This window comes from Oryx dammah, unplaced genomic scaffold, assembly GCF_014754425.2.
Source record: "Oryx dammah isolate SB20612 unplaced genomic scaffold, SCBI_Odam_1.1 HiC_scaffold_23, whole genome shotgun sequence".
Classification (NCBI taxonomy): Eukaryota; Metazoa; Chordata; class Mammalia; order Artiodactyla; family Bovidae; genus Oryx; species Oryx dammah.
The window spans coordinates 72,360,449-72,383,437 of NW_024070207.1; the positions used below are offsets into that span (position 1 = coordinate 72,360,449).

Sequence of the window (22,989 nt, forward strand, 5' to 3'; positions counted from 1 at the left end):
GACAGTGAGTTTTACTATTGAGGTGAAAATTTTGAGCCAAAAGTTTTGATAAATAACATCAATTTTTTTGGCCATGCCCTAAGGCTTGCAGGATCTTAGTTTCCTGACTAGGGATTGAACTTGGGCCCTGGCAGTGAAAGAGCCAAGTCTTAACCACTGGACTACAAGGGAATTCCCATTAAAAATTTTTTTAATACAAAAGGACTTAAACATAAATGAAATGAAAATGAAAAACAACTCTCTCTGCTGTCCTTGACTCCTGTTTTCCAGTTTTGTTCTCCAGAGACAAGCAGTATTACAAGTTTCTTGAGGTCAAAGGCTTTTTTTTTTTTAATATATACTGCCAGTTAGCCTCCCAGAAAGATTGTATGGATTTACACTCTCATCAACATTGCATGCCTTCACCAATTTTAAAATATTCTGTCCTTGCCTCTTCACATTTTTCTTTCTACACTATATGATGATAGTTCCCAAATCTCTAGGCCTAATCACATCCTTGAGCTCCAGGCCAGTATTTCCAGCCACTTCCTGAACATTTGGAGGTCCTATAGATACCCCAGATTCATCTAAATTGAACTCACTGTCTTCCCTCCCAAGCTCACTCTTCTTTCTGTAATGCCAGTTTTGATTGGTGGTACCAGCAATCTGGGCTTCCCTGGTGGCTCAGACAGTAAAGAACTTGCCTGTAATGCAGGAGACCTGGGTTCGATCCCTGGGTCGGGAAGATCTCCTGGAGAAGGGAATGGCAACTCACTCCAGTATTCTTGCCTGGAGAATCCCATGGACAGAGGAGCCTGGTAGGCTATAGTCCATATGGTCACAAACAGTTGGACACGACTGACTGAGTTACTAACACTTTCACATTCACTGAATAGCAAGAAATGAGCAATCACTGGATAAACTTAAAGAGTACACAAGGCTTGTGTTTGGGATCACAAAGAGTCGGACGTGGCTGGGCAACTTTCACTTCACTTTACTTCACTTTCACCAGCAATCTACCTAGTTACCTATCTCAGAAACCTAGGAGTCATTTTATTATTATTTTTTCTCTCCCTCAAATAGTAATAATAGCTAATAGTTACTGAATACTTACTATTTGCACATATTTTATTTCATTTAATTCTCACCAAAGTCCAAGAGGTAGTTTTTAGTCTTATTTCCATCTCACAGAGGAGGAAAACTTGTTGGATAACATGTCAAGGCTATATAGCTAGGAAGCAATGATCTAAACCCAGGGAGCCTAAGTCCATAGCTCACACATTTAGGCCCTACAACCACCATATCTAATCAGATACAACTCCTATCTATTTTATTTCCTCAGTCTCAACTTTCTGTCTTCCCCCTTCTCCACTCCCACCGCCACCACCTGATTCCAAGTACTATTGCAGATACTCATAATTGGTCACATTCAACTCTGATACATCTTCTTCCACGTTGCCTGCAAAATAATCCTTCTAAAACACAAATCTGATTGTGTCTTTTTTTTCTTTCTGTTGAAGATCCTTCAGTGGTTTCTTATTGCCTACATCATAAAGCCAAAGATCCTTTGCTTAATATAGAAGAATCATCCTCATCTGACCATCCCCAGCCAGGCTACCTCTCTAAGCACTTCCATAACACAACCTGAATTGGTGATAACTGTCTGAAAATATTGTGCTGCTTCTTATCTGGATGACTTTGCATATGCTGTTCCTTCTGCATGAAATCACCTTTCCCCATTTCCATTCCTGTTGTCTTTTCATGTCTGTCAAACTCAGATGTTTCCTCCTCCAGGAAGCCTTCCTTAATTCCTCCAGTTACTCATCTCCTACATGCTGTTGTGAACATTCACTTATTTCCTATTTGTCACATTATTTTTAGTTTTATTTACTCATCTCCTTTTCTATAATGTTAACTCCTTGAGGGCAGGGACTCTCTTATTGAACTCTAGGTCTCTAGTGTTTAGCATAAGTAGATCTCCCAGGTTGCCTGGTGGTAAGGAATCCGCCTGCCAAAACAGGAGATGCCAGTTCGATCCCTGGGTCAGGAAGATCCCCTGGAGTAGGAAATGGCAACCTGCTCCAGTATTCTTGTCCGGAAAATTCCATGGACAGAGGAGCCTGGTTGGCTACAGTCTATGGGGTCGCAAAGAGTAGGACATGACTGAGCGACTGAGCACCCATGCACTGGCACACAAGCAGTTGCTTAGTAGATATCAGTTAAATTGAATTAAAAAGCTTAACTGTGAAATTATAGGGCCATGTACTCTGTTGAAAGAATTTCAGGCATCAATGATATGGGATTTTTTTTTTTAAGTAGAAGAGGGCTAGAGAAAGGAGGAGAAAGAATGACCTAAAACTACCACCTACTGTGGGCACTACCCTCTTCATGTGGGTCATGTGCAAATTAGTCATATAAGTATTAATATTTCTTTAGATATTCTCATGTAGACATATATTCTATCTCCATAATGGGCTGTAAGCAACCTCAGAGCAGTGCCAAGTATGGAATTTTGCAGATTATAGATAGAAGATTTTGAAATAAATGCTCTCAGTTTGCTGAGAAATGTAATATCTGAGTATACCTGAAATTAGCTTTTATGTGGCAACAAGTGGAGGATGAAGATATGTCCACATTTTCCTGAAAACTGAGGATGAGAAATCATCTTTACCTCATTTTTGTTGCTTTCCTGTCATCGTAAGTAGCGCTCACTGAGTGCTCAACTGCATGTGAAATGAACTGAAACTATCAGTGGCACAAGTGGCCAGGCTGCGTTCTATGTTTTTACTATTGTTGGAACCCCACCCTCGGGAGACCACCCTTCTATTTTCGCGCAAAACCAGGACGTATTCAGGTCCCGGGGCCTCGGCCTATCACTGTAGGATCCCAGCTTGCGGGGCAGTGCTCACTGCTGATGGATGCATAACATAAAAACAATTTCTTGGGTCGAGGAGCAGCGATTGGCGGACCTCCCCTGTAGTGCTTCCTAGGATACTGGGGGAATACATGTTGGAGATGCAGGTTCCGGGGCAGCACACACACCGCCCGGAAGTCTGAATGATGCCTTCTTCTTACAGGAGTGCAGGCCGTCAGCGTAGCCGCTATTCAGGGTTCCGGGCCCTTGGCCATGGCGGCGTGCGCGTGCGTGCGTGCGTGCGTGCGTGGGCGCGCGTGCGCGGCGCCGCCGTCTGTGGGTTGGCTGGTTATTTTGCAAGCGGGAGGGGCCGTGCGCGCTCTCTGTCTTCGGTCTCTGTCCCCCCACCCCCCCTTTCCCCGGTCTGGGTCTCTCCTTCGGAAAGATGTCGGACACGGCAGTAGCTGACACTCGGCGCCTTAACTCGAAGCCGCAGGACCTGACCGACGCTTACGGGCCTCCGAGTAACTTCCTGGAGATCGACATCTTTAATCCACAGACGGTGGGCGTGGGCCGCGCGCGCTTCACCACCTATGAGGTTCGCATGCGGGTGAGTCACGGGGTGAGGGAGACAGCTGAGGGAGGACCGGGCGGCTGGGCGGGAAGGGCGGGGGCGGGGAGGGGGAAAAACTGCCATTGGGAAGGCTAACGGTGGAGGAAACACTTGAGGGGTCATTTGGGGGTTAGGGGCTTAGTAGGTTTGCTGAGAGGTCTGCACACAAGGTTGTGGCCTGAGGATGCAGAAAACTCCTGAGGGGGGACTCCTGGCCTGATGACCAGCCTGAGGGAAAACAGGTACCCAGGAGCAAGAAGGAAGCAGGGCTGGAGACGGTGGGGGTGGAGAGGATTAGAGTGAGGAATTCCAGGAAGTAGGAATCAGAGCTGTAGCAACAGAAGGAGGGAAGGAAGAGTGGAAGAGGGCTGGGGGATGGAAAGCCAGAGCGATATGCTGCGGGGTCCCAAAACGAGGTTGTGGGAAGTCAGTCTGAGGAAGGGGATCAGGGTTAGGTCTCCGTGGATGATCAGTTCTGCTCAGTCGTGTCCGACTCTTTGCGACCCCATGGACTGCAGCACATCAGGCTTCCCTGTCCATCACCAACTCCCAGAGCTTGCTCAAACTCACGTCGAGTCCGTGATGCCATCCAACAATCTCATCCTCTGTCGTGGATGATGGGGTTGAGCAAAGCCTGGGTTAAAGGGAAGAGAGACTACAGGAAAGGGAGACAGTGGACTTGGTGGAGCAGATATAAGAACGGGAGGCTCCTTGAGTGCTTCCCAGACTTGTGTAGAATTAACATCTGAAAGAGAGAAGTGTTCGGTGCTTGTTTTCTCAGGTACTACATGCTCACTGGAAAACGTGACCTTGCAACTCGGATTGGTGGATTGTTAGTCACTGCCCTCATCTTGTGCTGACCCTTTAGATCTGAAGTATCCAGAATGTTTATTTCAGTATTTACTGGCTCTCATTTGGGTTTTCTGTATATGAATGGCCATTTACTCTTTCTGCCCTAGATTAACCTTTTGGATTCATTATATTAGTCCTTGGTCTGTAGTTAACTTTAATATATGACATTTAAGTGCTGCTCCAGGAGTGGCTTCTTCCAGTGTGCACTACAGAGGACTTTATTCTCTAGTTCTTAGTCCACCATGCAAGGATGGAATGTGCAGAGTACATGGTTTGCAGGTTCTTTGCCCCCACTGAAGTGGTTACAGGCAAAAAGGTTGAGAGCCATTTCCTAATTTTCCTTATTTTTTTTCTCAGACTAGAGGGCCAGAATATTCTCTATGGACAGCATGCTGCTCAAACAGCATTTGAAGACCTAAAAGAGTGTATGTGCTTTTATTTTTGAATGAATGAATTGAATGAGAGAGTATGCTGTCCCAACTCAACTTTGAAATCTGAGAAGTGATCTCCAAATTCCAAGTTTGGCAAAGTCCAAACTGAAGAAAGAAACATGAATAGCAGAAAATGAGAAAAACTCATCTATATAAGAATTATATGAAATCATCTCTTTGGGGAAGAATGGATGTTAGATCCCTCAAAATATGATAAAAGCTGGGAACTGTTAATGGTAGAGAACTTAATTACCTAAAGAGGCCTGGGCATAACTTGTTCAGTGTAAGAACTCTTCTGCTGTGGGGTTTTGGAGACGTTGTCTTGATGTATTACCCAAGAGCTGTAGGGATTATGAATGGAATTGTTTGCTACTCTACTTCTAATAACAAGAGCTGTTCATCTAGTGCCTGTCGTGTGTCAGGCACTGAACTAGGATTTAATTTCTAAATCCTTACAAAAACACCATTTTACAGATAGGAAACTAAGGAGGAATGCAATATAAGTAATTTACCCAAGTACACATAGCTAATAAGTGGCAGTGTTGGGATTTGAACCCGGATCTGTCTGACTCCGAAGCCCATCATACTCTTTCCACAACATTGTAGTGTCTTTGGCAGTGCTTAGTTGCAAAACTTTAGTGTGCAAGGATTTTTTACCCACTAAGCTTTTCATCAAGCCTTTCCACAATTACTAATTGTATGGTAATGATAGGATTGATGGCAGTTCCTAATTCTGTGGGTTTGAGTTAATTTGTATTTTTGTTAATTTGTATGGCTATATAGACTTTTAATATTTTGTTGAGCTCTGAGGGGAAATTGATGAAATCATTTGGTTTTAAATTGCTAATTTAAGTGACTGATCATGGTAGGTATTATAGGGAGTATGAGGCTCAGAGAATGGGCTTTGGGAGTTGGGCATTGTGTATGGTAGAAGCAGATGGCACTGACTTTTTTCATTTGTATAATAATAGCTCAGGGAAGGAATATCTATCCCCCTCACCCCCACAAGAAATGAGTCTGGAGAGTTGTTCTGGTGACTTCACATGATATGTATGGGACTTTTCAAATGTCAGTTATCCTTTGGACTTGAACTTTGCTTCTTTCTTTCCTTTCCCTTGATTTTGTTTTGACCAGAGCAAAAGGACTGTGTATCCTGTACTACACAATCCTGTCTCTCTCATACAGTTTGTAGGTTGGAGCTGAGAGAGTATCCTAGTACATAGTAGCCCCTTCCTTAGTTGGCTAGGTGCTGAGATGAAAGGTCATTATTGTCACCGTCCTGTGGGGGTAGGGAAGAATAGCATTTTTGTAAGTCAAAGGAGGAAGTCCACAAAATGACAGTGGGTGGTTTTACTGTGTCTTGGAAGAATCTACTCAGCACTTTTTTCCTTACGTTTTTCTGTTGGCCTGCTAGTTAAGGTTCTACTGTTTGGGATCACAGTATTTGTAATGAACTCTGGTGGAAACCTAGAATCTCAAGATACTGAATGGCTTTTTTCTTGAATGATTATTTTTACTCCCAGCTTTATTGAGATATAATTGACAGATAGTGTTGTGTGGTGGTGGTGTTCAGTTGCTCAGTCATGTCTGACTCTCTGCGACCCCATGGACTACAGCATGCCAGGCTTTCCTGTCCTTCACCATCTCCCGGAGCTTGCTCAAATTCTGTCCATTGAGTCAGTGATAACATTGTGTAGGTTTGAAGTATAGAATGTGATGATTTGATACATATACATATTTGTGTGCAGGATTCTGAGAATGTTCTTTATAATGGCTTGTTTTGAATAGTTAATACATGCACATGGCACCAAATCGAAAGGTACAAAAATGATATACTATATATACTGAAAAAAATCTGTGGACCCATGTGGACCCATGTGATTTAAAACTATGTTGTTCAAGGGTCAGCTGTACTGTAACGAGGTCTCCCTCTCCTGCATTCTGGAGGTTCCTCTCTCTGAAGAAACTACTGCTTCCATTAATAAGATACTGCTTTACATATTTCTCATTCCACCTCAATCCACTGCCATTCCTGGGATCATGATCCTAAGTAGAGTTGTAACTAATGTAAGTTGGCCAGTTATTTGGCTTTATTGTGTGATGCTATATACCTAGATCCTGAAAAGTCAGTATCCAGATGAGGACTACAGAACGTAACATAGCAAGGAATGTGTGAAGCTCCAGCATAGTGCCAATGCCCTTTTCCTGCTCTGAGTTAGTTGTGGAGAAAGTAGAAAAACTAGCTCCTTTTATTTCCATCTACTGATCTGAATTGACTGGTAGGAAGTATAGTCAGTATTAATACATTTGCTTGGCTATTTCTGTTTAGAACCTATAGATAGGAGTGAGGATCAGGGCTTTTTGTTTGTTGGAGGTTCATGTTGCCAGTGGAGCCTTGGGAAAATTCTCAAGTGATTAAAATGTGGGAATCAGCTGATGTATATCAGGGAGCAAACTATGGAAAACCAACTTAATGTAATTGCTATTTCTGCTGCACTTTCTGGATAAGGGGAGGGTAAACAGATACATAGTTCACTGTTAACCAATTGAGTGTTTATTGAGTAACTTGCATAATCTGCATTTAGGGAGATGCAGCAGTAGTCATGGCTCCTGATTTCAATGAAATTATAATTTACTTTGGTAGCAAGACTAACATAATGCATAAAACAGTAGTGTGTCAGGCAATACCAAAGTCTTATGCATCCTAAGAGTTCAGAGGAGGAGACCAATAAATTAAGCCAGTGTTGTCAGGACAGATTGCCTGGATGAAGTAGGACTTGAGCTGGGACTTTTAGAATGGAAAGGATTTGGACAGGAAAAGCAAAGGAAAGCATACTTTGGAGGTGCTTATCTCTTGTTTTTTTTTTTTTTTTTTTTCACAGGGACCGTAAATTCACTTTTCAATTGAAAATGTAATACATGCACATGATAAACTCAAGTTGTACAGTGAAAAATGTGACCTACCCATTTCAGTTGTCTAGCTTTATTCTCCAAAGTCAGTCACTATTATCAGTGTCTTTTCATAAATGTTTTAATTCATAAATATAAATATATACATGTATACATACCTCTTTTAAAAACACAGACTATGTACTGTTCTGTGCCTTGATTTTAATGCTTAATATCTTTCCATATTGGGACATATATATCTTTCTCATTCTTTTCATAGTTGTATTCCACTCTGCAAGTGTACCATAATTTATTTAACCAATTATCTATCGATGGACATTTATTATTGTTACAAATGAGAAAATTCAGTGAAAACCCTTGTATACACATATTTATGTATAACTTCAAGTCTATTTGTGGGATAAATTCTAAGCAGCATGAGACTTCTGATCACCACCTCTGACAAGGCTGGATGTGGTGAGAATTGGTATTCACCCAGTGGTGTTTCAAAAGGGTTATAGGAGCATGGTCCTTAGGAGCTGTTTCTTTTCTTAAGACGTGTTCAAGTGGTTGTGACAGGTGGCCATCGCAGGCTGAGTGTTACTTACCATCTCTCTTCTCTCATTCTTTCTCCTTGTAGACAAACCTACCTATCTTCAAACTAAAGGAGTCCTGTGTACGACGGCGCTACAGTGACTTTGAGTGGCTAAAAAATGAGCTGGAGCGAGATAGTAAGGTATGGCCCTGTTCCCTGTGTGACCCTTGGGAGAGGAGAGCTCCATAGGTTTATAAAATCTTGAAGGCAATAGGGAGGGTGAACATACTCTATCTACCAAATCCCAATGTTAGATCTGAGTGATACCCTTTGAGACCTGAAAGTGGGAAGTTCAGGAGAAATTGTAAAGAAAAATTATTACTTGACTCAGTGGATAGATAAATCATACAACTTAATTCCTATAGGTGCTAAAAATGGAAAGTTGAGCTAAATTCTTGGATGGTAGTGGACTGTTAAATAAAGTGAAGAATATTTGAAGTTTATTTCCTTTCTTTTGAGATGGTAAACCTGTCCTAGAGAAACAGAGTTGGATTAATTTTTGACCTGAGCCATCCTGACTGTTCTTTTTTTAAAATTAAATTATTTAATTGGAGGCTAATCACTCTACAATATTGTGGTGGTTTTTGCCATACATTGACATGAATCAGCTGCAGGTATATATGTGTCCCCCATCCCAAACCCCCTCCCACCTCCCTCCCCATCCCATCTCTTTGGGTTGTTCCAGTGCACCAGCTTTGAGTGCCCTGTTTCATGCATCGAACTTGGACTGGTCATCTATTTCACATATGGTAGTATACATGTTTCAATGCTATTCTCTCAAATCAGAGTCCCACAGAGTTCAAAAGTCTGTTCTTTATGTCTCTTTTGTTGTCTCGCATATAAGGTCTTTGTTACCATCTTTCTAAATTCCATATATATGCATTAATATACTGTATTGGTGTTTTTCTTTGTGACTTATTTCACTCTGGAAAATAGGCTCCAGTTTCATTCACCTCATTGGAACTGATTCAAATGTGTTCTTTTTAATAGCTGAGTAATATTCCATTGTGTATATGTACCACAACTTTCTTATCCATTTGTCTGCCGATGGACGTCTAGGCTGTTTCCATGTCCTAGCTGTTGTAAACAGCACTGCGATGAACATTGGGATACATGTGTCTCTTTCAATTGTGGTTTCCTTGGTGTGTATGCCCAGCAGTGGGATTGCTGGGTCATATGGCAGTTCTATTTCCAGTTTTTTAGGGAATCTCCATACTGTTCTCCATAGTGGCTGTACTAGTTTGCATTCCCACAAGCAGTGTAAGAGGGTTCCCTTTTCTCCACACCCCTGACTGTTCTTATGATCTCAGTTCTTGCAAGTTGCTGAACTATGGCATAGGATGGACCCTATTCCTAATAGGAAATTAAATGTACAATGCATTACCACGGATATTTTGCATCTGCCTACAGATTGTAGTACCACCACTCCCTGGGAAAGCCTTGAAGCGGCAGCTCCCTTTCCGAGGAGACGAAGGGATCTTTGAGGAGTCCTTTATTGAAGAAAGGAGGCAGGGCCTGGAACAGTTTATTAACAAGTAAGCCAAGTTCCTGGGGGTTCCTTTTGCTACTTTTGCCATCTTAGTCTTTCTGTATGTTTCATCTCTCTGCTCTTTTGTAATGGGTAATATGATGTGGTGCTGGGGTGCACCACAGCATTGTGTACTGGGGTCACTGGACAGTAAAACTCCATTCCTTTGAGCAGAATTCTGATCCTGTACCCCAGGGCCTGAGGAAGCATTGCATGTTGGATGTGTCTAGGAATTTGCCCCTACCTTACCTCTCTGTCCCCTTCCTTTCTTTAGTATTATGGTTGAAATGGTGCCCTGCAGCTGTCCTTTACTTGCTTGAACCTCAGGGCTGACTTTGCCCTTCTTCCCCTGTCCACATCCACAGCCGTGCCCCTCTGTAAATTCTCTCTAGTCCCCAAAACTACTGATAACCATCTTGGTCTCTTTATAGAATTGCTGGGCACCCATTGGCTCAGAACGAACGCTGCCTACACATGTTCCTGCAGGAGGAGGCAATTGACAGGAACTACGTCCCTGGGAAGGTGCGCCAGTAGGAGCCCCTCTCACCACTTGCCCTCTACTTTCCTGCTGAAATGACATTGGTTTTTACACTAAGCCTCTCTCTCTCTCTGATCTGAAGTTGTCTGTCCATCCCCTGGCCTGATAGACTGGCTGGCATTGTGTTCCTTGGTACCTGACTATACCATGGGCACTCTGCTAGGATCCTCTTCTCTAAGGAGAGGTGGGAAACCACAGGCAGATGCCCTTTGCTTGGGATTGGGGGGGTGGGGGGTATTGGACTGGAAGGCAATTTCTTGGGCATTTACCCATACCAGAAGGCCAACCTTGGGGGCGTGGGTCTTGTGTTGGTGGGGCACTTGGATACATACTGATGCTGCAAGTCCAGGGGATTTTTCTTACTCTTAGGTTTAACCAGGAACGTTGAGCAGGGAAAGACCCTGCCTTTCCTACCTGCATGAACTTTTTTCTTTGGGAGAGACCCCGAAGCTCTCATTTTCTCTAGGCCTTTTCCCAGTTTTCTCAAGAGTTTCTTTTGTTATACTTTCTCTCTCCCTTGTTGCTTTTCATGGCAGTAATTCTAGGGTCTAAGCAGTCTGTTTATGGAGCAAGGTGTGTGGGTTTTTTGGGCCCATCATCATGGCTGCTTCAGAGTCAGAAGAAAGCCATAGGACAGTCAGGGAGATCCTGTTGCCTAGCCCCTCCTTTGTGGCTCCCCACTCTGGCTACCTGTTTCTTGCTCACCAGCAGGTGAGTCAGTATGGGCTGGGCCAGCAGTTCTCTCTCCCCAAGTCCTCGCTACTTTTATGGGTTAGCTTTGCAGGTTTGGTGGCTTGAGGGCTTGGGGGAACTCACCACTGCCAGGTAACTCCCTGAAGGGTGGGAGTAGATCATTTTCTAGGTACCTCCCAGTGGTAGGGAAGGACATCACCACTCTCTTCCTTCCATTCTCCTCCCCGCCCCCATCCTATTTAGTGCTGCCACAAGGTAGAAACACATGAACAAACCACACAGTCTGACTTCTCCTAAGCACTTTGAGCTGTTGAATGGGGCTTAGGGGCAAGAGTTGTCACTGCCCTCCCCAGCTTGGTCACAGGGTTATTGAATTGCCTGCACTTGTTTCCCATGGAACCCCAGTATTCTCCCCAGAAGGTGAGCTAGGGTTAGCAGCTGGGTATAGATTTCCTAAATCTTAGAGTCTGAAGCAGCTTCTTGAGGCTGGCAGCTTTCCTGGGCTTCTATCTGGGAGGTGGTGGTTTGTTTGCTGGAACCCAATGTCTATCCCAAGTGGTGGGATGGGAGCAGGTTAACTCTGATGTCAGGTTAAAAGTGGGGGCCCTTTGCTTAGACTTTCTGTCATGGAAGGGTTGGAGTTCTTTATATAGGGTCTTGGGGAAAAGGATTACTGATTCTGACAAGACCCTGAACAGAGAGGTTAAGGATTGGATTTTAACGTGGGGTTTAAGTCCATCTATATGTTGAAGTTCCCTGAGACAGACCAGCTCTCCGGCTACCGGGCCTGAGCAGCCCCTAGAGAGACGCTCTGCTCCCTTTCCCACCTTTCCAGTGTTGGTGTTGTTGCTGCCTTTTTCATCTGTATCCTCTGTTACTATTTGTTTTTAAAGATTCCTTCTTTCATTGTGCACAAGTGCTGAGAGCCTGAGGTCCCATTTATGCTGTGTATATATCCTGACTCGGGGCTTTCATTCAGCAAAATGTTCATTCCTCTGTCAGACAATGTCATATTCAACTCTGTTCATATTAAACCACTGTGAAGCAAGCCTCTGTTTTCCTGTTTAAGTTGTAAATTTAGTACTTTTTAGTTTCTAGAATATTCTGGGTATTGTGCAGAATTATATTAACATGGTCAGTGTCTTAAAGTGATAAGTAATTTCTACATTTAAATTTTTAAAAAGCAGAATCCAAGCTACCTGTAGCAGTATTTACCTGTCCTTTTTGCAACTTCCAATTGACTTTGTCACAGAGATAATGCATCTGCTTGGAGGAAGTAGCCATAGGGCTCAGTAACTGTGGTTTGGGTCAGATTTAGCAAATTTGCTTTTTAAGCTTGTAGGTTTGTGCTAATTTGGGCAAAACATATTTATAGTATGTGTGTGTATGTATATGCAAATGCTATATGTGTACATAAACGTGTGCATATGCTCATCCTCCAACACACCCACACATGCCCTACAAACACTTTTTTTCATAGGCTTTTTACCTCAATTGAGATGTTTTCCTTTCAAATAAATTTGATGTAGGCAGAAAGGTGAGTGAACTCTGAGAATTTTTGATGGATGGATAGTTTCACTTGACCGTTGGGTTCTCAAGTGGCTTCATGCACAAAGTGGGTTTTGGGAAAGGTTTGGAATGATAGGTTAGTTAGGAATCTTGGCATTTGGGAAGTCAAAGCTACTTTTAATCATGTAGTTGAGCATGAAAAGAAGGTATAGAAAGTGATGTCATTAAAACATGATGAATTAAGATGACTTAACAGTGATATTTTAGTCCAGGTATAAAAGTGGGGACTGAATTGAAGAAGTTAAAGAGATTTGGGAATCAGATACTTAAAGATATCTGAGGGAATAGGGAAGAATAGCTGTTTCTATGAGATGAGAAAAAGGAAGAATAATAAGAGAAACATAGCCTTCATAGGCAGCAGTATTGGAGAATGAATATAGAATAACCAGAAAAAGCAGCTATAAAAATATTAACAAAATTTTGACAGATAACATATGTTACAAGTATTAATCAGTAGCTGCCTGTGCGCCCAGCCTTATGCTAAAAGTTGGGCTGTGATGGGGTGGGTGCTCAAGGTACAAATAAAATGATTACATTCTCTTTCTGCATAGACTTTATACTTTTTATACTTTAGTTTAGGAGATATCTCAGTAAGACAAAAAATGCCAGAGACAGGAGGTCCAGATATATCTAGTTAGTTGTCTTTTTTTCTTTTTAATGTCAGTCAGGTAAATTATTTCTTTGGATTCAAATGTAACCAGGTTCTGAAAGAACCCCAAATCCAAGCCCATGAACAATGAGAAGGAGAAGCATACTTTTTGTAAGAGATTCAAGTTTATGCATGCATCTAGGTATTTACTACTAATTAATCCTCTTTTTCCATAGCATCTGCAGAAGCAACTCAGCTTTTCACTGGAAGCTGGGCGACAGAGGCTAACAAAAATTTTTGAATATAGTAGCTATACCCAAGGGAAGTCTAAATCTTCACATTCCAAAGATGGCTTAGCTACCCTTTGAACCTTTCTTTGAGATGAGTTGAGCTAGTATAGAGTGGGAGAGATGAACAGCATTCAGGCTTCTTTGGAGTTTTTATTTGATGAGGTGTCCTAGGTAAGGCATTTCCATATTCAAATACATGCTGTAATAATTTAAGTAAAATTACTCTTTTGCTTTGGAAATGCAGACTAACTGCTGACTGAAATAGATATTTCTTCCTATCTTTGAGGATTGTTGAGTCATCTGTCATCTTCTCAGACACAATAACAGTTTTGAGTTTTCCTCACTTCACTCATTTTTAACCCTTTTATCTTTATTATTCTGAAGTCTCTCCAAGGTCCTCATATGTCCCCAAGTCAGAGAGTCTAAAACTGGATACCACTTTAATTATAGCCTGAAGTTTAGGTGGTTGTTAGTCCATCTATATATCACAATATTCAAGTTTACTTTAAAAATACAAACACTTTGTGACTCATTTAGCTTGTGGTTCTCTGCCTTCCCGACCACCCACCACCCCTCATTCTTCTTATCTTTTTTACGTTATACAAAAGAATTGTTCCCTATTTTACTTTTATTTTCTCTCTCCCTCCTGTCTGTCTGTCTACCCTTCTGAGAACAGAAAAGTCATTCCTTACAAAAGAGACAAACAGGTAATTATTAACAATATACAGAATAAAGGAGTTTTAAAATCGCAGCAGGCTTCTTTTAAATATGTACTTCTGTGGTGGTTTTAAATGTTTGTATATAGATCAACAGCTACTTAATATAGATAAACTGAAGGTAAAGGATTAAGAGGCACTGCCAATAGAACAATCAAATTGGATAAAATGGTAGTTCTTAAATGAATAGTAAAATACAGTTAGATTCACAGAAATTTATGCATTACTTTTCAAGAAAATGTTTTTTTAATGTTATTTCTTATCCAGTTAACTTCTTTTGTCCAAATACAATCAACTTTGATCATCTGTGCTAGTGCAGGGATATTATTAAATATTTTGTTATGCATTTTTGTCCTAAAATTTAAATAGAGATGTCTAATATTCAATTAGAATATGAATATTAGAATATTAGATATTAATATTCATAAGACTTAAAATATTCCCTAATATGTCATCAGAATAAAGACACAGGAAGATCTGAAAAGTAGTAGAAAGGGTACTAAACCTGGAAGAGAAGCCTGGGTTCAGAGCTGGCTATGCTATTAGTCGGCTATAGCTCCTTAAGCAAATTGCATCACCACTCTGGGCCTGTTTTCTCAGCTATAAAGTGAGGAGGTTTAACTAAATTATATATGAGTTATCTTAAATCTCTAATGTTTATGATTTTCAACCTTTGTTTCTCAAGGAGTTGAGAAACCCTGGAGGTGATGCTATCAAAAAAGGTGAAAGCACAGTTTTCCCTCTGTGATGTGGTTTGCTATGGTGCAGTTAGGTTTTCTCTCCCAGAAATGAATGACTCTTCAGTTACCCTGATTAGATTTTCTTTGCACATATTCTGTTGTGTCATGAGTACCCCATTGAATCTTAGTGGTGATTTGATTTACAGTTGCCATAATTTTTTCATAGATCTTCTAGCCAAAATTTTTATTATTTAAGAAATTTTTTTTTTTTTTTTTGCTAAGTGACATGAGGGATCTTAGTTCCCTGACCAGGGATCAAACTGCATCCCTTGCAGTGGAAGGATGGAACCTTAACCACTGGACCACCAGGAAGACCCTAGCCAAAATTTTTAAATGAAATAATCACCTCATAACTATATGTAGTTATTCTTATTTAAAATATATAAATTATAGCTTTGATTACAAAAGTGCCAATTTTGTTAAAATGTTTTATTGTGATGAAAGTTCAAAAGTAATTAATGCTAGTTGACAAAATTAAAAAAAACATAAATATGTAGAAAGTGAGATTTCTCCTTATTCCCTAACCCTATTTCCATTCCTCAGGAATAACCTAATTTGGTATGGGTCTTCTAGGCATTTTTCTATGCACAAATGCATGTATATGAATATATACGTATATTCATACACACATAAACATCATCAGTACTCACACACTTGTATATAATTTTTTGAAAACAAAATGGAATATTTTATGAAGTATTTTGCAACTTTATTTTGTAATATTGTGTGAACTTCCTCTCAGTACATGGAAATTTACCTCATTTTTTAAAAATGGTGACATAACATTTTACAGTGTAGTTGTATCAACATTTAATGATTCACTTATTGGTGGAAATCATCTACTATTATAACTAATGCTGCATATAACCTTGTGTGTTTTAAGTGTTTCTGTAGGATAGATTTTGAGAGAAGGAATTCCTGGGTGAAAGGATGTATGCATTTTACATTTTGTTAGGTACTACTAAGGTACCTTCTTAAAGAGTGCAGTTTAGTTTCCCACTTACAGAAAATGAGAATTTCTGTAACTTTACAAAAGTGGAGAAATCCTGTTTCCCTCCAAAACGTTTCTTTGCCAAAAGTGGAAAAATATTAAACAATTCATAGTTATCCATACTATTTGGTGAAAGTGGTGTTTCTTAGTTTTAATTTGCATTTCCTGGCACATTTATTTGTAATGATAGCACTGTCAGGTTTTTTAAAATTTCCCCATACTTTTCATTTTAGTTCTATAAGCAGTATCTATTGCTGCTAATTGAGCATCCCTATACTTCTTATTATAGAAAAACCCATATCAATTAAAGGTCCAGGATGTTCCTAGCCTTCTTCCCACCTCAGTTTGGAGGAAAATGAAACTACTAGCCTAGTGGCAAAGCAACATATCTGAGGCGCTCTCATGGCGACCAGTACTTTTCTCAGGTTGGCACTACTTGAGGCCAATCCCAGAACAGGACTGATAGCTCAACCACAGGCTCATCTGACCTCAGGGCTAATCTCCTTAGAAACTCAGGGAGATATCACTTTGCCTTTTGGACCACGATCCCTCCAGCTTGGATCTCCTTTTCGGTTATTTAGATTACAGGTAGGGACGGGACAAGGACAGTGACGTAGATAGAGCTTGGGACTGAAATAAGAGGCCGACTCGCCAGGCCTCCGCTCTTCTGGTTGGCTATCCACATGTCAGAAATGAGCAAACTTAATTGGTCCTATGCAACGGGAAGCACATACTCTCCTCTGATTGGCTTCTTAATCAAGGGGGTGGGCCATAGGGATTCCAGCTGGTTGGCTGGGATGGAAGACCAATGGGGACCCTGTGGCACTGGTTTCGAAAGCATAACCTGCCTCAGGGCACCTGGAAGAGTCGGCGGGATACCTCGGAGCTCGTTTGGCTTGTTCGGTAACTTGCTGTATCCCGCAACCTAGCTACCCTCTAACCACCCCCCAACCCCGTCACCCCAGGTCCACGCTTTGGCGTCTACACAGTGTTTCCGGATGTGCCGCCGCGACACTGCCGTACTCTCCTTGCCTAGCACTTAGAGGGGCCGTGCCTTAACCTGCAGGGCTCCTTCCACTACCGCTGGTCCCGAGCCCTTCCTCTGATGCGGCCAGGGGAGTGGGGGTCGGGACCTGGACGGAGGCCAGAGAGAGAGGTGAAGCCGGAAGCGGGAGAGGCTGGACTCTGCGGCTGTGAAGGCCTCCTTTGAATTAAATACCAAGAAGGAAGCAGGGGGTGCCTGACTCAGAAATTTCTCCATCCAGGTGGTCAAAACTGAGCCAACCATCCCCTCCATCGCCTGATTTCACCGCTCGCTTTTTCTGAGACTCATCAGCTCCAGAACGACTGCAGCAAATACATCGGCCATCTCAGCCGGGATTCAGAGCCAGTGCCCTTTCTTTCTCAGTGTCAGTGGACCTGACCTCGTTGCTTTATTCCTTCCCCTCAATTATTTTTAATTACACTAGCACATTCTCCTTGGTGGGGGCGGTGGAAGCCCTCAAAACATCACACAAAAATGGTGCTAAAGTACACGTTGGCCATTACCCACAGCCCTAGTCCCATTACCCTTCCCAAAGGTAGCCACTATCAACTGTTTTGTATATATCCTTGTAGTCTTCCAACTCTTTTTAAAAGACAATGTGGTGTGTCTGTTTGTGCAAAAAGTATACCGTACTGTACGTATCCTGAAAGTTTTTCATTCAATGTTTTGGAAACATTTTAATTTCACTAATATCAAGATTTACTTCATTAAAAAAAAAGGCCATAGAATTGGAGAAGGAAATGGCAACCTACTCCAGTATTTTTGCTTGGAAAATTCCATGGACAGAGGAGCTTGGTGGGCTGCAGTCCATGGGGTTGCAAAGAGTTGGACAGGACTGAGCAACTGACTATACACAAACATGCCATAGAATGGCTAATAAATGGTTTATTTAACCATTCCTTATTGATATGGCTTTTACAAGGAGCCCTGCTATGAACATTTCCTGACTTGACATTTTTGTCAGAATTTCTCTAGGAAAGTGGTTTTCAAACTTTTTAATGTCAGGACCCTCTACACTCCTAAGAAATTTGTTTATGTGGGTTTATATCTATCACTATTCAATGTATTAGAAATTACAAAGTGATAATTTAAAAATAGTCATTAAAAATAACAGCAATAAACTAATTACACGTTAAATGATATTTGTAGATGAAAAATTACTTTTGCAAAGCTAAAAAAGAACAGTAAAATTGTGCAACATTTTTTGCAAGTCTCTTAAATAGGATTAATAGGAAACATCTGGATTCTAATATCTGCTTCTGTATTTGATCTACTATGATGTTTTGGTTAAAATATATCACACAGGTGTAATTAGAAAAATGAGCAGTATTTTAATAGCCTTTTCAAATAATTGTGTATATTGTTTAATATTACATCAATCCTTAACAAGTGGTAGTTTCTTAAAGATTACTTTTTAAAAAATTACTTTTAATGTGGATTTTGAAACTGTATTAGTCAACTTTTCATATTTTGTTATATTAAAATCCATTAGTCTGCCTTGTACTTTAATAGATCTTTTACTGGGTGCATGATTTTATAACATGTATTGGAAGTTTGGAAAGTGTTGTTTTCACTGTTACACAGATCTTTCAAATGTTGACACAGTTCATTATACAGTGTCAAAAAAGTCACATTCATTAATATCACCATTGCTCTCATCAGAAGTCTTTAAGTATTGAAAAGCTGCCAAACCTATGTATGGTGGAGGTATAAGTTTTCAAAAATTCTATTTTTTGCTCAAAAGCTCAGATTCTGTCAGTTTTTTTTTTGAAGCAACAGGCTCATTTTGTCCATTTCAAGAAAACGCCTGCCAAGAACCCAAGTCTGAATATCCATGGTTAAATCTGTCAGTTGTTATTTCAAGAAAAATGGTGTTTCATTTAAAAAGTGACTAGTTCAGCTCACAACTCAGGTTCACAAGTGCTTTTCCTTGGCACAGCCGAACTTGAGTATGCAACAGAAATACTTTTATCTGTACTTCCTGTTTTGTTATACAAAATATTAAACCATGTACTCAACAATGGAGATGTAATAACTTTTACTGCTTCATCAAGGACATTCTTAAGTGTGTGGTGGTTAAAAAATAGTGACTACTAGTACAGCTTGGTCCTACTGCCTTTTATCCACCTTTGCTTTTTCTTTTTCTCCCACAATTGCTTTTGCACCATCAGTGCAAATGTCAGCACAGTAAAAAAGGCAAACACATCTTAATACTTTATTTATTTATAGCTGCACTGGGTCTTCATTGCTGTGCACAAACTTTCTCTAGTTGCAGCTAGCAGGGGCTACTCTTGTTGCAGTGAGTGGGAGCTACTCTCTAGTTGTGGTTCGTGGGCTTCTCATTGCAGTGACTTCTTTTGTTGTGGAGCACAGGCTTTAGAGTGCATTGGCTTAAGTAGTTTCAGTTAGTTGTGGTGGCACATACTTAGTTGCTTTACAGCATGTGGAATCTTCCTGGACCAGAGATCGAACCTGTGTCCCCTGCATTGGCAGGCAGATTCTTAACCACTGGACCACCAAGGAAGCTGTCTTAATACTTTTATGAAAAGTTTTGAATCTCACAGACCCTCCAAAACAATCTTGGGGGTTTCTAGGGATCTGTGGACCACCTTTTGAGAACATCTGAGCATCTACTCTAGGACATGTACCTAGGAGTGGTGTCATAAACTATATGCATTTATAATCTTAGTAGATATTGTCATACTTTGGCCACCTGATGCGAAGAGCTGACTTATTTGAAAAGACCCTGATGCTGGGGAAAATTGAGGGCAGGAGGAGAAGGGGATGACAGAGGATGAGATGGTTGGGTGGCATCACTGACTCAATGGACATGGGTTTGGGTGGACTCTGGGAGTTTGTGATGGACAGGTGATGGCATGCTGCAGTTCATGGGGTGGCAAAGAGTCAGAAATGACTGAGCGACTGAACTGAACTACTGGTGTGAGCCCTTCCAGAAGTTGCCATTAGCCCAACCAAACAGTGGGAACACAGCCTTACTCATCAGCAGACAAGTGGCTTAAAATCTGTGTCATGTCTGCATCCTCTCGGGGTGGAACTGCTACGTGCGGTCATGCCTGTCTCTGACTAGCCTGCTTTCCACACTGGGGCTGTTGGCCTTGGGGCCGGTGGAGGGCATAACCAGGTCCTTTTATCCGCTGTGTTTCATTAGGCATTCATCTGGCCAACCAGGGGATCCTCTTCATCCGGGCTCTGGAACAAGTGGTTGCCACAACCTGGAGCAGCAGACTAAAGAGTACATTTATTTGCTGTCTTAGCAGCCTCAGCCTCCTGCCCAGAGCTCCCCACAGGCCTGCGTGTTTCCCCTAGGGCTTGTCCCTTTCTCCAGGCTGAACTGTGGGGGGATCAGTGGGTAGAGATAGTGGTTCAAGGTTCAAAGCTCTTTAAGGCTGAGGAGAAAGAGCTGTCAGGAAACTCTGGTCTCACTGGAGGACTGAGGTGAGGGTGAGAGTCCCAGCGGGGGGGAGAGCAGGCAGCGGCCTCAGCTAGGACTCAAGACCTCAGGGACTTGCTCTCTTTCCTCACACCCCTCAGCTGCAACTCTCTGCTTCTCTCCTCCTACTGCTTTTTACTTTTTGCTACGTCCCCCATTCCCTTCCCTTTTTTTGCCCCTAGAAAAGCCTGATATTTAGCTCAGGCCAAACCTTCTCAGTAGAAAGGCAGCCTTGGGCAAAAGTGGCCTGAGACCTGGAGGTGGCAGTGCTTGAGGGTTTGCTCCAGTTGGCAAGGCCTTGGTTGCTCATTGCCTCTGCTTTCCCTCGCCTGGTATGGCGGGACACTCTAGCCCATTCAGGGCGCTCCCTTTCCCACATGAGTCACCTGCAGGCTTTAATCTTTCATTGCTGGATTTGGCGTGGGATGTTCCTGGCTGGCTCCTCCTCATACCTCCCATCATTCAGAGTAGCTGTTGGCCCTGCAGATGTGGCCCCCAGAATGGGACTGGAGGATATAACTGAGGGGCTAAAGTTAGGGACAGTTAGGTGAGGTTCACGTTTTCTCCTTTCTTTTTTGAGAGCCAAAGACTGAACTTGAATTCTGCTGCTGTATTCATGGTTATAAGCTTTCCATGCCTAGGTTCTGGGGAATTTATCTATGCATGTATATTTTTAAACATTGTTTCTTGGGTACTGGGCATGTGCCTGTCTGAGCCCCAGGCCCATCTGTCCACACCCCACCATCCACTCTGTTTGTCTCTTCCTTGGTTCCTAGAACCTAGAACTAGAGCCCATCATCAGCTGTTCTCTTCTGTCAGGAAATGTAGTTTAAAAATGGCTAAAGATGACAGAGGGCAGGAGCTTGATAGATATAATCTTTTCCTTGTTTTCTTATTTGTTTCTGTTTTGGAAATGAAAGGGGGATTTAAATGGGGTCCTTTGAATTCTCTTTTCCAAATAAAGGTTTACCTTCCCCCCCCAAAAATATGATTCCAGCTTGATTTCATCTTCTGCTTCATCCAGCCTGGCATTTCAAATGATGTACTCTACATGGAATTTAAATAAACAGGATGACAAGATACAGCCTTGACATACTCCTTTCCCAATTTTGAACCAGTCTGTTGTTCCATGTCTGGTTTTAACTGTTGCTTCTTGACCTGATACATGTTTCTCAGAAGGCTGGTAAGGGGATCTGGTATTTCCATCTTTTAAGAATTGTCCACAGTTTGTTGTGATCTACACAGTCAAAGACTTTAGCATAGTTAATGAAGCAGAAGTAGATGCTTTTCTGGAATTCTCTAACTTTTTCTATGACTCAACAGATGTTGGTAGTTTGATAACCTTTCCATAATAATTCCCCAATCATATCCTATCTGCCTTTGGTTGGATTATAGAGGGAATAGGAGGTAGAAGGGAGAAGCTCATAAAAGAAGCTAAGGAATGGGAAGAGACATAGGAGGAAAACCTGGAGGGTGAGGTGTCATGAAAACCAAGGGAATAGAGTATTGTTGGAAGGAAGAAAGGAAGGAGTACATTTAAGACTGTATTAAATGCTGCTGAGAGACCAAAGTAAGATGAGGACTGAAAGGCATCTGTGAGATTTAGTGACCTTTGCAATGGCAATTTCTGTGGAGTGATGGGAAGTGGGAAGAACATTGAGTACATAACTCATTTAAGAATTTTCAGGGACTTGCCCAATGGTCCAGTGGTTAAGACTCCACTCCTTCACTGCAAGTGACATGGGTTCCATCCCTGGTCAGGAAACTTAAGCTCATGCGTGCCACATGGTATGGCCAAAATTTCATTAAAATTAATAAAGTTTTAAAAATTATATAAAAAAGGATTTTCAATTTTTTTATTTTATAAACTTTTTTTTATTAGAGTACAGTTGATTTACAATATCATGTAAGTTTCAGGTATATAGCACAGCCACTCAGTTATACGTATATGTGTGTGTTAGTTGCTCAGTCATGTCTGACTTTTTACGACCCCATGGACTGGGGCCCGCCAGGCTCCTCAGTCCATGGGATTTTCCAGGCAAGAATAGTGGAGTGGGTTACTATGCCCTTCTCCAGGGGATCTTTCTGACCCAGGGATTGAACCCAGGTCTCTCGCATTGCAGGCAAACACTTTACCATCTGAGCCACTAGAGAAGACATCAGTTCAGTTCAGTTCAGTCATTCAGTCATGTCCGACTCTTTGCGACCCCATGAATCACAGCACACCAGGCCTCCCTGTCCATCACCATCTCCCCGAGTTCACTCAAACTCATGTCCATTGAGTCGGTGATGCCATCCAGCCATCTCATCCTCTTTTGTCCTCTTCTCCTTCCCCCAATCCCTCCCAGCATCACAGTCTTTTCCAATGAGTCAACTCTTCGCATGAGGTGGCCAAAGTACTGGAGTTTCAGCTTTAGCGTCATTCCTTCCAAAGAACACCCAGGACTGATCTCCTTTAGAATGGACTGGTTGGATCTCCTTGCAGTCCAAGGGACTCTCAAGAGTCTTTTCCATCACCACAGTTCAAAAGCATCAATTCTTTGGTGCTCAGCTTTCTTCACAGTCCAACTCTCGCATCCATACATGACCACTGGAAAAACCATAGCCTTGACTAGATAGACCTTTG

At 41.8% G+C, this 22,989-nt stretch overlaps 1 protein-coding gene across 1 annotated transcript; it reads left to right on the forward strand.

The window, feature by feature from the left end:
* Positions 1-3,136: 3,136 nt before the first annotated feature.
* On the forward strand, positions 3,137-12,022 carry SNX12 (sorting nexin 12). Its single transcript, XM_040265733.1, has 4 exons — positions 3,137-3,443; positions 8,259-8,354; positions 9,624-9,748; positions 10,173-12,022. Exons 1-4 carry the CDS (start codon positions 3,279-3,281, stop codon positions 10,273-10,275), a joined length of 489 nt encoding a protein of 162 aa, XP_040121667.1. The 5' UTR covers positions 3,137-3,278; the 3' UTR covers positions 10,276-12,022.
* Positions 12,023-22,989: the final 10,967 nt, after the last annotated feature.